The 12092-nt window shown below is 42.4% G+C and overlaps 2 protein-coding genes across 2 annotated transcripts; one reads left to right on the top strand and one right to left on the bottom strand.

Moving 5' to 3' along the window:
• Positions 1-5556: 5556 nt before the first annotated feature.
• PCOAH_00016590 (Serine/threonine protein kinase) lies at positions 5557-10945 on the top strand (the record flags this gene model as incomplete). The annotated part of the gene is made up of 15 exons (XM_020058468.1): positions 5557-5883; positions 6117-6290; positions 6482-6755; positions 6850-7324; positions 7492-8041; positions 8280-8379; positions 8544-8694; positions 8815-9003; positions 9122-9201; positions 9400-9486; positions 9627-9699; positions 9912-9996; positions 10265-10510; positions 10629-10708; positions 10864-10945. 15 exons carry the CDS (start codon positions 5557-5559, stop codon positions 10943-10945), a joined length of 2973 nt encoding a protein of 990 aa, XP_019913913.1.
• A 470-nt stretch (positions 10946-11415) lies between these two features.
• PCOAH_00016580 (Uncharacterized protein) lies at positions 11416-12036 on the bottom strand (the record flags this gene model as incomplete). Its single annotated transcript, XM_020058467.1, has 2 exons — positions 11416-11503; positions 11681-12036. The coding sequence occupies 2 exons, from the start codon at positions 12034-12036 to the stop codon at positions 11416-11418; spliced, it is 444 nt and encodes a 147-aa protein (XP_019914055.1).
• Between the last annotated feature and the right edge of the window lie 56 nt (positions 12037-12092).

Here is a 12092-nt window from a genome sequence, read left to right as displayed (position 1 = left end):
ATGCGGAAAAACGCGAACAAAAAAAAAAAAAAAAAGAGCGGCTAATTTTTTTCATGCATGAAGACCAAAAAGAGAGATTTCTATTTATAATATATATGCCTAATTTATAAGAGGAAAAGAAAAAAAAAAAAAAAAAGTCCAAGGCAAGGGTAAGATAAACCCAATATATAAAAGGAGATAAAACGACGGACGAGCGGAAAAATAATTAATATATTGATGGTAAAAATCCCCTTGCGCATATAAAAACCCTATTTTTTTTGGCCAACTTTGTGTACATGCAAGGAATACGCCCATATATCTACTTATCTACCTTATGATGACATTTATTATATATACAGCGCGTACAGCGCCCATGAAGAAAAGGGCTTTGCAAGCGTGCATTATATAAAAGTAAAAAACAGTACGTATAAATATATTTCCTTGGATATGTGTTACGTACGTATGTATTGTGTATTATAAGTATCATGTATATTATATGTATGTACTTATTTATTTATATTATTCGTGCGATGCACTGCGCAACTGTTCCGGGATGCGGCTCATTGAGCACCCGCGTGTCGTTTGCCAAAAATCAGCTCATTGACGAAAAAGGCCCTCCCCCTTTATCCCAAGTATCCCCACCCTTTTTTTCTTCGAGTTTGTCAAAAGCGCCAATGCGAGTTGCGTTAGAGCACCCCGAGAGACGCACTCACCAGCATATTTTTTTATTTTAAAATCAAGCTTGTATTTGTTCCGAATTTACAAATTTGTACATGCAATAATATATATGTGAATGAAAAATGCATATTTTTAATTCTGTATGCAGGTCATATATTTATCGCTTTCATTTGTACGTGACCATTTATTATTTTTTGCGAACGAGGTAAGACATATTTTTTTGCTTCCCTTCGGTCGTCCTGGCTGCGCATTTTCAGTGTCACGAGAAGCGAAATGAACATTTTTTCCCCTTTTTTTTGCTCCTTTTTTTCCTTCTCACGGTTAACTAGCGCCCTGGGTTAGGAAGCCGCTGGGCAGATTATAATACTTTTACATGCATAACAAATGTACATGCATGATTCACTCACATGCAGAGCCGCGGCCATTTCTAGCATATCGTACCCGCTGCATGTATATTATATATGCCTTGCTGGTTTTATGGGTAGAGCTGGCTTTTCACGCTACGGTCGAGTTTGCGTGTAGGGGCGCCTTATATATATAAGTAATGTTTAATATATGTATTATTTTTTTTTTTTTCTGCGGGTCCCCTTGGGCGCCTCTCCCATTTTGCCCGAACGCGCACCCCTCGCTCCATGGAAGTTTGTATACGCTAAAGGATTAGGAATGACTTTGCGAATATAAATATATTGCCTTTTACGAGCCATTTTTTTCCCGTTTTACCACACCGCTAAGCCGCACGGTGAATTCCCCCCACGAGTTGGCGAGAATTGGGAGATTTGTAAAATGTAGAAAATGCAGGCAAAAAAAAAAAAAAAAAAAAAGGCATATTTACAAAACTTAGAAACCAGGGGCATCTATATGTGCGAAGCACATGTCAATGTTTAATAGCACACCAGGGGTAGCTTAACAAAAAAGGAAATTAATTTTACCCATTAAGGCAGAGTTATCCGCTTCGTCGGGTTTCTTTTTTTTCCTTCCCCCCGTTATCCCAACAATCTGCCGATGTAAACCGATCTTTTATCAACCCTCCGTGGAATGTTAAAAAAACGCAAAGACGACTGCGCGAGGGGAATGATTTCAACCCTTTTGGGAGGTTCATCAGAGAGAATATTTACGTAGCAGATTGTTTCTCTCTGAATTTAATACATTGTTGAGCGCCGGGCGGAGGGGAAATGTGTCAAGGATTTTTTTTTTTTTTTTAAAAAAAGGGAAGTACCCCATTTCAAAGGAGTTACCAAAATTGGGAACTTTGCATTCGAAAAAGAATGTGCGGGGAAAGGGGGCAGAATAAGGATGGTCTAGGCCATACATACACACCTTCGCCCAAGCCATGTGCGTAGATACCCGCGTCGTGTATTATCATATCTGTGGCGCGTACTTCTTCGTGGCATTTCACGGTTTCTATTTCTCTTTGAATTGATAACCCACACACACCCAGGGCATGATATAACACCCCCCATATAAAATAATTGTGCAAAGTGGCAATCGCTAGATTGTCCACCATGGGTACTAGCATATCTCCCCAACGATTTGCACATTTTCGCCACTTAAAAGAGGAAAAATTAAGATTGCCCTCTTCTGTTCTCACCTCTGCACGATGCAATGTGCAAATTTGCGAATCATTGCACGGGCAAATATTCACCTGAATGTTCGACAAAAAGTTGCAATCGTAATGGAGCGCAGAGGAGCTTTCCATTTTTGTCCCCCCAACGGTAGGTACTTTTTTTCTTTTTTTCTAATTTGTACTGTTGCTGTTGCGTTAAACGGGTGACAATATAATGTAATGCAGGTATCTTTTGGGCATTTCCTTCCAAAGAGAAGAAGCGGATTTTTTTCTAATTGTAAAGAGGAAGGGCAATGAATTAGAAAAAAGGGAAACGTTAAATTGGTTTTCTCACCTTTTGTTTGGTCATTGTTATATTGGGGAGAGGCGAATACCTGAACGTGGCAGCCAAAATCCTGGCGTTGCGCGTTGTTCGCATTTCCACTGTTTATTTTTCATATTCTGGAAGGTACAAAAGTACATGGATGTGGCGTCATACACATATGCACATTTAAGTGCCCTCTCCATTAGAGGAACGGAAAAAGAGAAACATTAAACTTTTGTACAGGCAAAGAAAACATGCCTACTTATTTAGCGTACAAAATGAATGCGCGGATTTTTTCTTTTTTTTTCCCCCTACCCGTTTTTTAGCTTTAATTATAACTCTTTGCGTGTAGTTGCAAGGTCACCTCCGTTTGTTGATCATTTGAAAGCATTTTTTTTTTTTTTTTTTTTTTTTTTTTGCCACTTCGAAATTTGCGTTGATATATTCAACACAGCGCTGCTCGCGCAAAATGTACAAACATGTGAAAATAAATATATGATGCATGTATAAAATATGTACTTCTTCGCGTGCCCACTTGCGTAACCCGCTTTACCATTTAAGCAATTTTTTTTTTTTTCGCATCTCATGTTAGCATTACAACAATGGTCATTCTTTTTTTTTTGACCGTTCTGATATGTAAAGAATAAACAATCGCATTGCAAGGAAAGCGAACCCAGAATATTTTTTAAAAAGGGTAAGTTTAAGAACAATTGCATAGTTGCATAGTTTAGAGAGTGAAAAGGAAAGCATGCTTTGCTTGCGTTTGCTAGAATAAAATCCGCTGTGTTTTTTTGGTCAGTGACCAAGAGGAGGTCTTACCTCGGCGTAGTACATACGTGAGTATATATGCATATACGTAGAACTAACCTGTAGGCGCGCATATAAGCCACTTTATGCAACTACAGTGGTGCTATGTTTTTTCATCCTCTCTCGAGCACATTCTTCCCAAATGGGACATTGTAAAGCTCCCCTTTTAGTAACGTGTTATATAGCACATATGCGTGTGAATATTTCTTCGCCTTATTCTTTACAGACCTTTGCCGCCGCACCCCACCCCTATATAAGCTAACTTTCGTTTGTAAAATGATAGGCACCATCTTTTCAATCCTCCTGACGATATTAAAATTGTGTTTTGCCACCTCACCGATAATAGGTATTGTCTTGATATTCGTGCTCAACAAAAATAACGTCCCCGATGATAAGAACAAAAAACCAGACTTTTATTTCGAGGTAGATTAATCGAATGTGTCGTAAATGGACCAATGACACGGCTACAGAGCAGGAATAATGAAGATGTGGGGAAGACGGGTTAAGGAGGCAGAATGAAGAAGGAAGAAGAAATGGGGGCGGTGATGAAAGCAGATTAACTGATTATCTACTCGCACACGTGATACAGCTTTTTTTTTTTTTTTTTTTTTTTTTTCAATTTCACCTGACCCGGAAAAAAAAAAAAAAAATGTTACAAAATGGCTAGTAAATAGTGAGCACCGCAAAATGGCCACCAAACAAAGGAACACAGTATCTTCCCCTTAAAACAGTGGCATGTCTGTTTTAATCATCTCAACGTGGGCGTCCCAAAGTACGATGGAGACCAGAAGAAAGCAAAATGAACGTCAAGGTAACCCCAGAGGGAAGTCTGCTATATACATTAGGTATGACAAGAAGGAATGTGGGCCTTCCGAATATAGCGCGTTCCTTGCGCTTTGCATTCTTTGTATTTAACAAGACTGTTCCCCAAATGAAGAACAAAATAACCACCCACAGAATGTTATCATTTTGAAGTCTTACGTAAAGGAGTAAGAGCAACCCCCATCCCGCTGCTAACTCTGGTGTTATTTGTTCCTCTCCTCCCTAAACCCTGCACACGCAATGCGTGCGTTTTTTTTTCTTCTCCATACCGAACTGTTTGTAATTTTTTAAGTGACAACCAGGAATTTTTCCCCCCTCACTGCTGGTGAAGAGTTTAAGGTTTTTGTAAATTCCTGCGTGAGTATGGGTGTATTTGTGTGGGGACATCCTTATAACCGTACTCATGCGCACACGTATGCTTAACTGTTAGACAATTTGAAACTTTTTTTATGTACCTCCATGAGGTTATCCATATATGTAAAAGTGTAGTTCATGTCTATAGTGTTTTTTTTTTTTTTTTTCTCTCTATTTTTGAATTGCCGTTCATAAAAAATAGCCCCCCAACAGGTGAAACTTCCTCAGGAAACGCAGCCCCCTCTTTGATTCTCTATACATATATTATTAAGAAAAACGTTTGTCGTACCTTGGCAAAAAATCTGAATGTGAATGCTCCATTCCGAAGTGCGTGTGCTTATGTTTGGCCCCATGAGAACACAAACGAGGTGGAATTATTTCGTTGGAGTGGCCGTCACTCGCTCGATAAGTGAATCCCAATGATTCCTTGTCGTTCATGGTGGGAAATAAAAAATGCAGAATGCTGAGTAGTAGATAAAAATTGAAAAATGAAAGGGGGCATACTCCTTTTCAAAACGGCTTCGGCAAATCTATAAAGACGGGGAATTTCCCGTGGTGGGGGACATTGACGCGAATGCCTTTTGCACATGTCTCTTGTTACCCTTTGGAAAAAAAAAGAAAAAAAAAGGGCAATAAGGTACATAAGCAGGCGGATTGCCCCTTCGCCCTTATGCCATCTCTCCATTTTTGCGTTTCCCCATTTCTAATTTAAGATAAACTCTTTTTCGAAAACCAAATTATGTCTACGAAAACGTGAGTGAGCAGCGCAAGGGTGCTGCAGGGGGAGATGCCTTTCCTTTTTGAACGTTCCTCTCGAGCAGTATAAGGGAGGTTAAGAAAAAATGCCTCCTTTTAACTACGCGTACGTTGCGCGAATATGCAAAAGAACTGTTCGTCCTCCCCGGTGTAGTAAGACGGGAGTAGACAGAAGGCAAACATACATGGAACTGGTAACAGAAGGGCCATAACGATAGTAGTGGTTATAGAGGAGCAATAGAGGAAGTAACCATTCAGCTGCGAGAACCGGCCTGGTTGGGCACCTTACCAAATGAAGGACTGCTCGAGTATGCGTAAAGACAGCGCTGTTTGGGGAGCCCTCAAAGGCGGCGTCAGTGATAGTACGGAGAGCAGCATTATTGCGAAGTCCACTGATGGAGATAAAAATAGCCTGACCAGTGGCAGGTGCATCAGCAGGGAAGAAGCACAAACGGAGGAAGACCAGTTAGGCGGTGTCAACAGGGGAAGTAAAAACCAGCATGAAGATAAAATGAGCGATGAAGGTGTTCCCCCGCAGAATGATCAAAATGCAGACGCAGAAAACGTACACAGGACCCACATCGACACGCTAAGGAAGCTGAAGTCAAACCCAGAAATAGTAATAAACCCTCTGCGGGAAGCATAGGCATTTGGAGGAGTTACACTTTAAGAGGTGCAGACAAAAATAGAATGCTGCACCGAAATGAAAGAAATAAAATTTGGCCAAAGTTAAGTTATATTTAGATGAGATAAGTTACGCCACATAAAACTGATAACAGTGCAACACAAAGCAGTAACCGGAACGATGGTCTAACGCGCCGCTTCTTTTTTTTCTCGTTTGTCCGAATGTAGAATCTAAAGAGAGGGGAAGAAATCGTTAAGAATGTCTGTATGTTCGTTTCGGACGATCTGGCATTAAAGAGAAAAATTAAAGCCCCGACGGAGAAGTTTATAAAGCAGCTCTCCATGAACGCCTTCCATTTGTACTTCCCCCCGTATAGCTGCTGTTACAACCAAATTTCAATGGTACCACTCAAATAGGCACGTCTGAAGGGGAAAAGTTGTTCCGTTCCATTCCGTTCTTTTTTTGCTCCGTTGATAGTGTGATGGTGGTTGTTCTGTCCTCCTGTGTAACCACGCTAATGCAACTTGTGTAACTGCGAACGAAGCGGAAAGAGGGCTCATTTTCCCCCACCACCCACTTCTCTCCATTCGAGGCCCTGCTTTACCTCAGCGGAGACGTAGGTGACATCCTCATTGGGCTCAAATACTTGATAGAGAATCTGGACGAAATAAACTTTTTAGTGTTGAACTTTCTTGCTAAACTGAAAAAGAAAAAAAAAGTGAAGAGGAACCAAGTGGTCCTGCACCTCATTGAGTTTCTGCAAAATAGACTTTGCGAAGAAAACTTAAATTATAAATACAGCCGGGAGAACATGTTGGACTTTTACGATAATCTCATGCATAGCAAGAGGACTTTCTTCGAGGCAGGTGCTGGGCGTAGCGACTGCATGCATATACACACCTACACATACACACATGTGTAGATTTACGCTTATGCTTGCGTTTTACCCTGGCACTGCAGGCCTTGTGAAAGACGCGGTGGACGTGAAGGACCTCAGGCTAATCTACCTCTACACGCACGGCATTCGGATGAAGAGAGAAAGCAGCTTCGTGAAGGAGGTACTCCACCCGAGTAGTGACTTTCCCGCCGAAGAGGACAATTTTTCCCGCGAAGTGAATGGACGAAACTTTGTAATTGCAAACAGCGGACACGAATTAAATTTCAAATGTAGAAAAAAAAAAAAAAAAAAAAAATTGATGGGAGAAATCCCCGTCCCGAATGTACACCTAGGGTTACACTCATGCTTTAGAGAAAAATCCATCTACGATGTAGGAAGTTGTGATTTATTTTTTTTAAAAAAAAAAATGTGTAAATATATTTCCAAATGTGTTGGGAGGTACATGAAGGGTCGGAACATGTGCAGATACGGCGACACCGATATTTGCAGCTGCCTCTCCAGCATCATTGTAAGCGTATTCAGTGACGCCAAACTAAGGTGGGGCTTCTCAGCAGATTTTTTACTTTCGCATCAGCATGGGGGAAAGTGCACAACTTCGCGTTGGAGCTACTACTGTGTGCACAAGTGCATATGTGTGTCTACTTAGCACTTCTATATGTGGGAAACTCCACCATCACCCCCCCCTCGATGACACCTCCGCACAGGGAAAAGGTTAACATTGCCAAGAAGGAAGTCAAGAGTGTTAAAAATGCTTTGATTAAAATTAAGAGGATAGAAAATTTGGTAGACAGGATGATCAAGTACGACCCTGAAAATGTGATCTCTACGGGGGGAGACACCCTCCCCCAGAGAGCAAGCCAAGAGGCACACAAACGTCACGCAGATGGGGAGAGGGATAGAAGCCAAGTGAAAAGGAAGCGCTCTCAAGTGGAAGCAGAACTTCCCGAGGAGGAACCCCCCCAAAAGACGAGCGGTGAAGTGGCCACTTCAAATTGTTGCGACACTCGCGAAAGGACATTCTCTGAAATATTTTCCTCAGAAAATCGAAAAAAAAAAAAAAAAAGAAAAGAAAAATGCAATGAAAATGATGCGGACAGGGCGGGTCAAGAAGAAGACTCCGATGCAGAAAGTGAGGAAAGTGAAGAAAGCGAAGAAAGCATAAAAACGCACTACTACGAAAACTACGATTTTAATTTTGTATTCCTGGGAAGTGTAAAAAAGGGATCCGATCGGCACAGGTCTCTGTTGTTTAAGGTATGGAGAGGAGTGTCCCCTTTTGGGGAATCGCTTCTCTGGCAAGTGTAAAGAAAAAAGGGGGGGATGAAGACGCATATTCGCTCGTATTAGTGCCAATACGTGTGACCATTCGTTTGGCTCTTCCTCTCCACACCACCAAGCATAAATAGATACAGAAACGTACACAATAGCACTGCTAATGTAGATAACACTACCACTCTATACAACGGAACTCTCTTCCCCGAACCTCTTGCAGCTGCTTTGCGATTCGGTGGACATCCCCTGCAGATTTGTCCGTTATGTGAAGAACCACAGGGTCAAGTACTTCAACCTCGTCTTAATTCCCTCCCTTCCAGGTTCCCCCTCGACATATGCATCATTATACGCTCACGCAGCGCCATTGACATAGAGCAATTATCATAGGGTGATTAGCTCAACGGGTGTATTTACTCCTTGCGCGCGCTACCATTCCTCCGATTTGTTAATATTTTTTTCTGCCCTCTCATTTTACACACCGAAGAGCAAAACATCCCCGAGTGCATTATCCCCATCTTTTGGGAGGAGAAGACAAAAACGAAAACCAACTCAAGTGCGCAGTCAAAGATCACCATTTCGAACTTTACCAATAATGTGAAAATGCCTCTTGGGTACATTGATAGTTTTTTTTTGAAGTAAGCATTGGCATCGGTTCATGCGTGCGGTATCTCATCGTTCAGCCATTGTGATGGCGATGGGCAGAGTATCAGCACATGTACACGCATGCAAACACACCCTTTCCCTCTCCCCTGCAGAGTATGGGAGGGGAACAACGAAGTTGTAAACCTAGACGAGCACTTCATCTTTGAGAGAAAGTTAGGAGTGGGTGGATTTGGCGAAGTGTGGGACGTGTCCCTCAAGGAGGATAGAGAAGTTCAAACCTCATTTTTCTTTCCGAGCATAAAAGACACAACGCACTTCGCGTTGAAAATTATGGACATGAAGTAGGGCACTCCTTCCATTCTTCCTCCTTCATTTTGCAAGCAGGGGTCGCTGTTTCTGCATTTCTTTAAAAATTGCAAAAAGGGCATTATTTTATATATATTTTTTTTTCCCTTTCAGCGAATTCAACCTGAACGAGTCTGTGATTCTGCGGGAGAAGGCACACACCAACGTCGTGAAGATTTACTGCACCTTCAAGGGTTAGATTTCTTTCGTTTTTTAGTGTCTGGCGGGTATACCCACTCATGTTGTGGTTCTTCTGTTAAAGTGGGTCGCATTTTCTGGGAGGGGGGAATTTTTTCACTTGTGATAACGTTAATCGATTCCACTTCGATGGCGATTGAAACGTTATTTTTCACTTTATTTTTTCATTTTATTTTTCTTCATGCCCGCTGCAGGCTACCAACTGCTGATGAACAGGCAGCACCAGGAGGAGAGGAAGGAGTGTCTCTGCTTCCTGTTGCAGCTGGCCGACACGTCATTGGGTAAGGTTGCTCGTCTGTGATGGTAAAAAGGGTCCATGCGTGGTGAAGCAGACTATCGCGCCAATATAGAAGTACGTATGTATGGCTACCCGTGTCAATTTTTACCTCTCCCCTTCCGCGCCATTTTGCTCACTGAACAGAAAAGGTCTTCTGCGATAAGGGAGCGGCATACAACCTTAATTTCGTGCGACTGACTCTGTTGGAGATAGCCAAGTAGGTTTAACTGTTCCCAAAAGAAAAAAAAAAAAAATTTTTTTTTAATGACACTCCAAATGTGCAGCTAGACTCTTTTTTCGTCAATGAAGAACTTCTTAGGAGGTTGTGCTGTTGGGTTCCTTCAGTGGTTATCCACTCACAAAGACATACCCACTCGTAGTGCCAAATGCGTAGACATGCTCATCTTCACGCATGACCCCCACCTTCAGTGTAATGTCCTTCATTCACAAGGAAAATTCCAAACAGGAATTTTACATATATCGGGATTTGAAGCCAGACAACGTGTTGATAAAGGTAAGGGCGTGTGTGCATATAGGGGGAGACGTGACTTCCACGATGGTGACCGTGGGGAACTTGTTTGCTCAAATGGTGGATGGAATTATTTTTGCCCAGCGGATTATCGGTGTCTTACCCGGATGCTTCTTCGCCCTGGTGTACGTGCTGCCGAGTGGCAATTACCGACTTGGGAGCTCCTTTAAAAATGCGCCCCTTAGATAGACACCCCTTAAAAAGTGGGCCATATATAAACAGGCCTACCACATAACTGCTTACCCCAACGCAGGGGAAGAAGATCCTCCTGACGGATTTTAACCTGTCCAGGAAGGTCGACCAAGACTTCGAATACCTTATGAGTCAGTGTTGTGGCACAAAGGGTCACTTGGCCCCTGAGCAGAAAAGCGTGGCTTACAACAGGACTGTTGACGTTTGGGCCTTTGCAGTTATTGTGTCCAAATTTTTAAAGCACAAAAATTTTCACTACTTTTCGCATGGGGGATATAAGGTGGACTTGAAGCATTTTGAGATTCAGGTGAGGGGGAAGAGGTGCTCGGCAGAAGGGTTCCCCTTAATTTGGCCCTCTTGAGCATCATTTTTGCGCTTTGTCATTTTTTCCTCCTTTTCCACCATTTTTTTTCCCCCCGTGACAGGACAAATTCCTGATAAACCTGCTGCTCTCCTGCATCGACGAGAACCCCTTCATGCGGCCCACATTTGGGGACATTTCCCGGTACGTTCGTCGCAAGGGGGGGAACTCCGACGGGCAAAATTGGCCTGCTTCAGTGACCGTCCTAAGTGACTGGTACTGCCAGGTACCGCTTCAAAAGAGGATGTTAACCAAAACGACCACTTACCACTGCATTACTTTTTCACACCCCTCCGTAGGATGCTTATTAACGAAATTGTGAGGAATGAGCTGGAGAGATATGGGCGGGCCACCCTTTTGAAGACAGCTTGGGAAAAGTAGCTCCGTTGGAGATTTCAATTGGGCAAAACATTCCGCGATTGCATGTCAACGATTACGTGTCTACAATTGCGTGCCCGCGTGAGCTTGCCCCTCTGCACACACATAAGAAACGTTTTAAAAACATCCAACAGTGGTTTTTGTTTGAAAAAAGGTGGTCCATCATGGGACGCGTAGGGGCGAAGCGGCTGGCATGGGCACCACCGCCCCGCTGTGCCGCTATAGTTGTGCCGAGTCGCACTTGCGCCAAGGTAGGATAAAAAAAGGGATGCCATACGAATGGAAACGGGAAGCCATGAAAAGTGGTAACGATGAAAAAAGGAAGAATGAAAAAATGAAGCAATTATATAACGCGCAAGAAGTGTGTAAACGGGTTCGCGCGCGCGATTGCGCATAAGCTGGTATACACCCGCACATGAACAACAACATAGACAGTGAAATATTGCGCTACACTGTACCACGAACGTGTCCTCCTACGACTGCGTAAGGAAGAACATCACAACTGTGGCGACGAGCGAAATGAGGCCGAAGGCCGAGCTCAGGCATCGCAGGGTGAACATGCTGTAAAAGAGACGAACGATCACACTACAAAGAAAAGTGTTGGCAATACGTGTGGTATACAGAATAGACATATTCAGAGGGAAGTGCATTTCGCCATACTTTTTGAGGGTGATGATAGGGATGGTAACAAGGCTGCCCCCAATGCAAAAGTAAAAAAGGGCGCACGTAAACGCGTACAAAATGTATATGTGTGAAATGGCTGGAAGGAGAAAACACGCACAACATATGCAAGCCCCTAGCAAGGTTACAGTCATGTTAACTTGTAGCTTGTCGTATATGGATCCCCATATTAAGCGGCCCGCTATGTTGGACATGCTGTTAATAAAGCTTCCATTGAGGGTGATGAATTTATCTTCCATGGAGGTGTAGGTAATGCCAATGATTTTCCAATACATAATGACAAAATTGATATAGGAATTAAAAAAAACGACAGATAGCCATAAAAAAAAAAAAAAAACGTCTTCTGTGCATTTCTTGTTGTAATACTTTTGAACGTTATTGTCTGAAAAGATGGTTGTGTTTACGTTTAACATATTGAGGAAGAAACGGGTAAAGTTTTTTTTTTTTTTTTTTTTTTTTTTTCCATTTT

This window comes from Plasmodium coatneyi, chromosome 7 (genome assembly GCF_001680005.1).
Source record: "Plasmodium coatneyi strain Hackeri chromosome 7, complete sequence".
NCBI lineage: Eukaryota > Apicomplexa > Aconoidasida > Haemosporida > Plasmodiidae > Plasmodium > Plasmodium coatneyi.
This window is presented reverse-complemented; position numbering and strand designations above follow the sequence as displayed.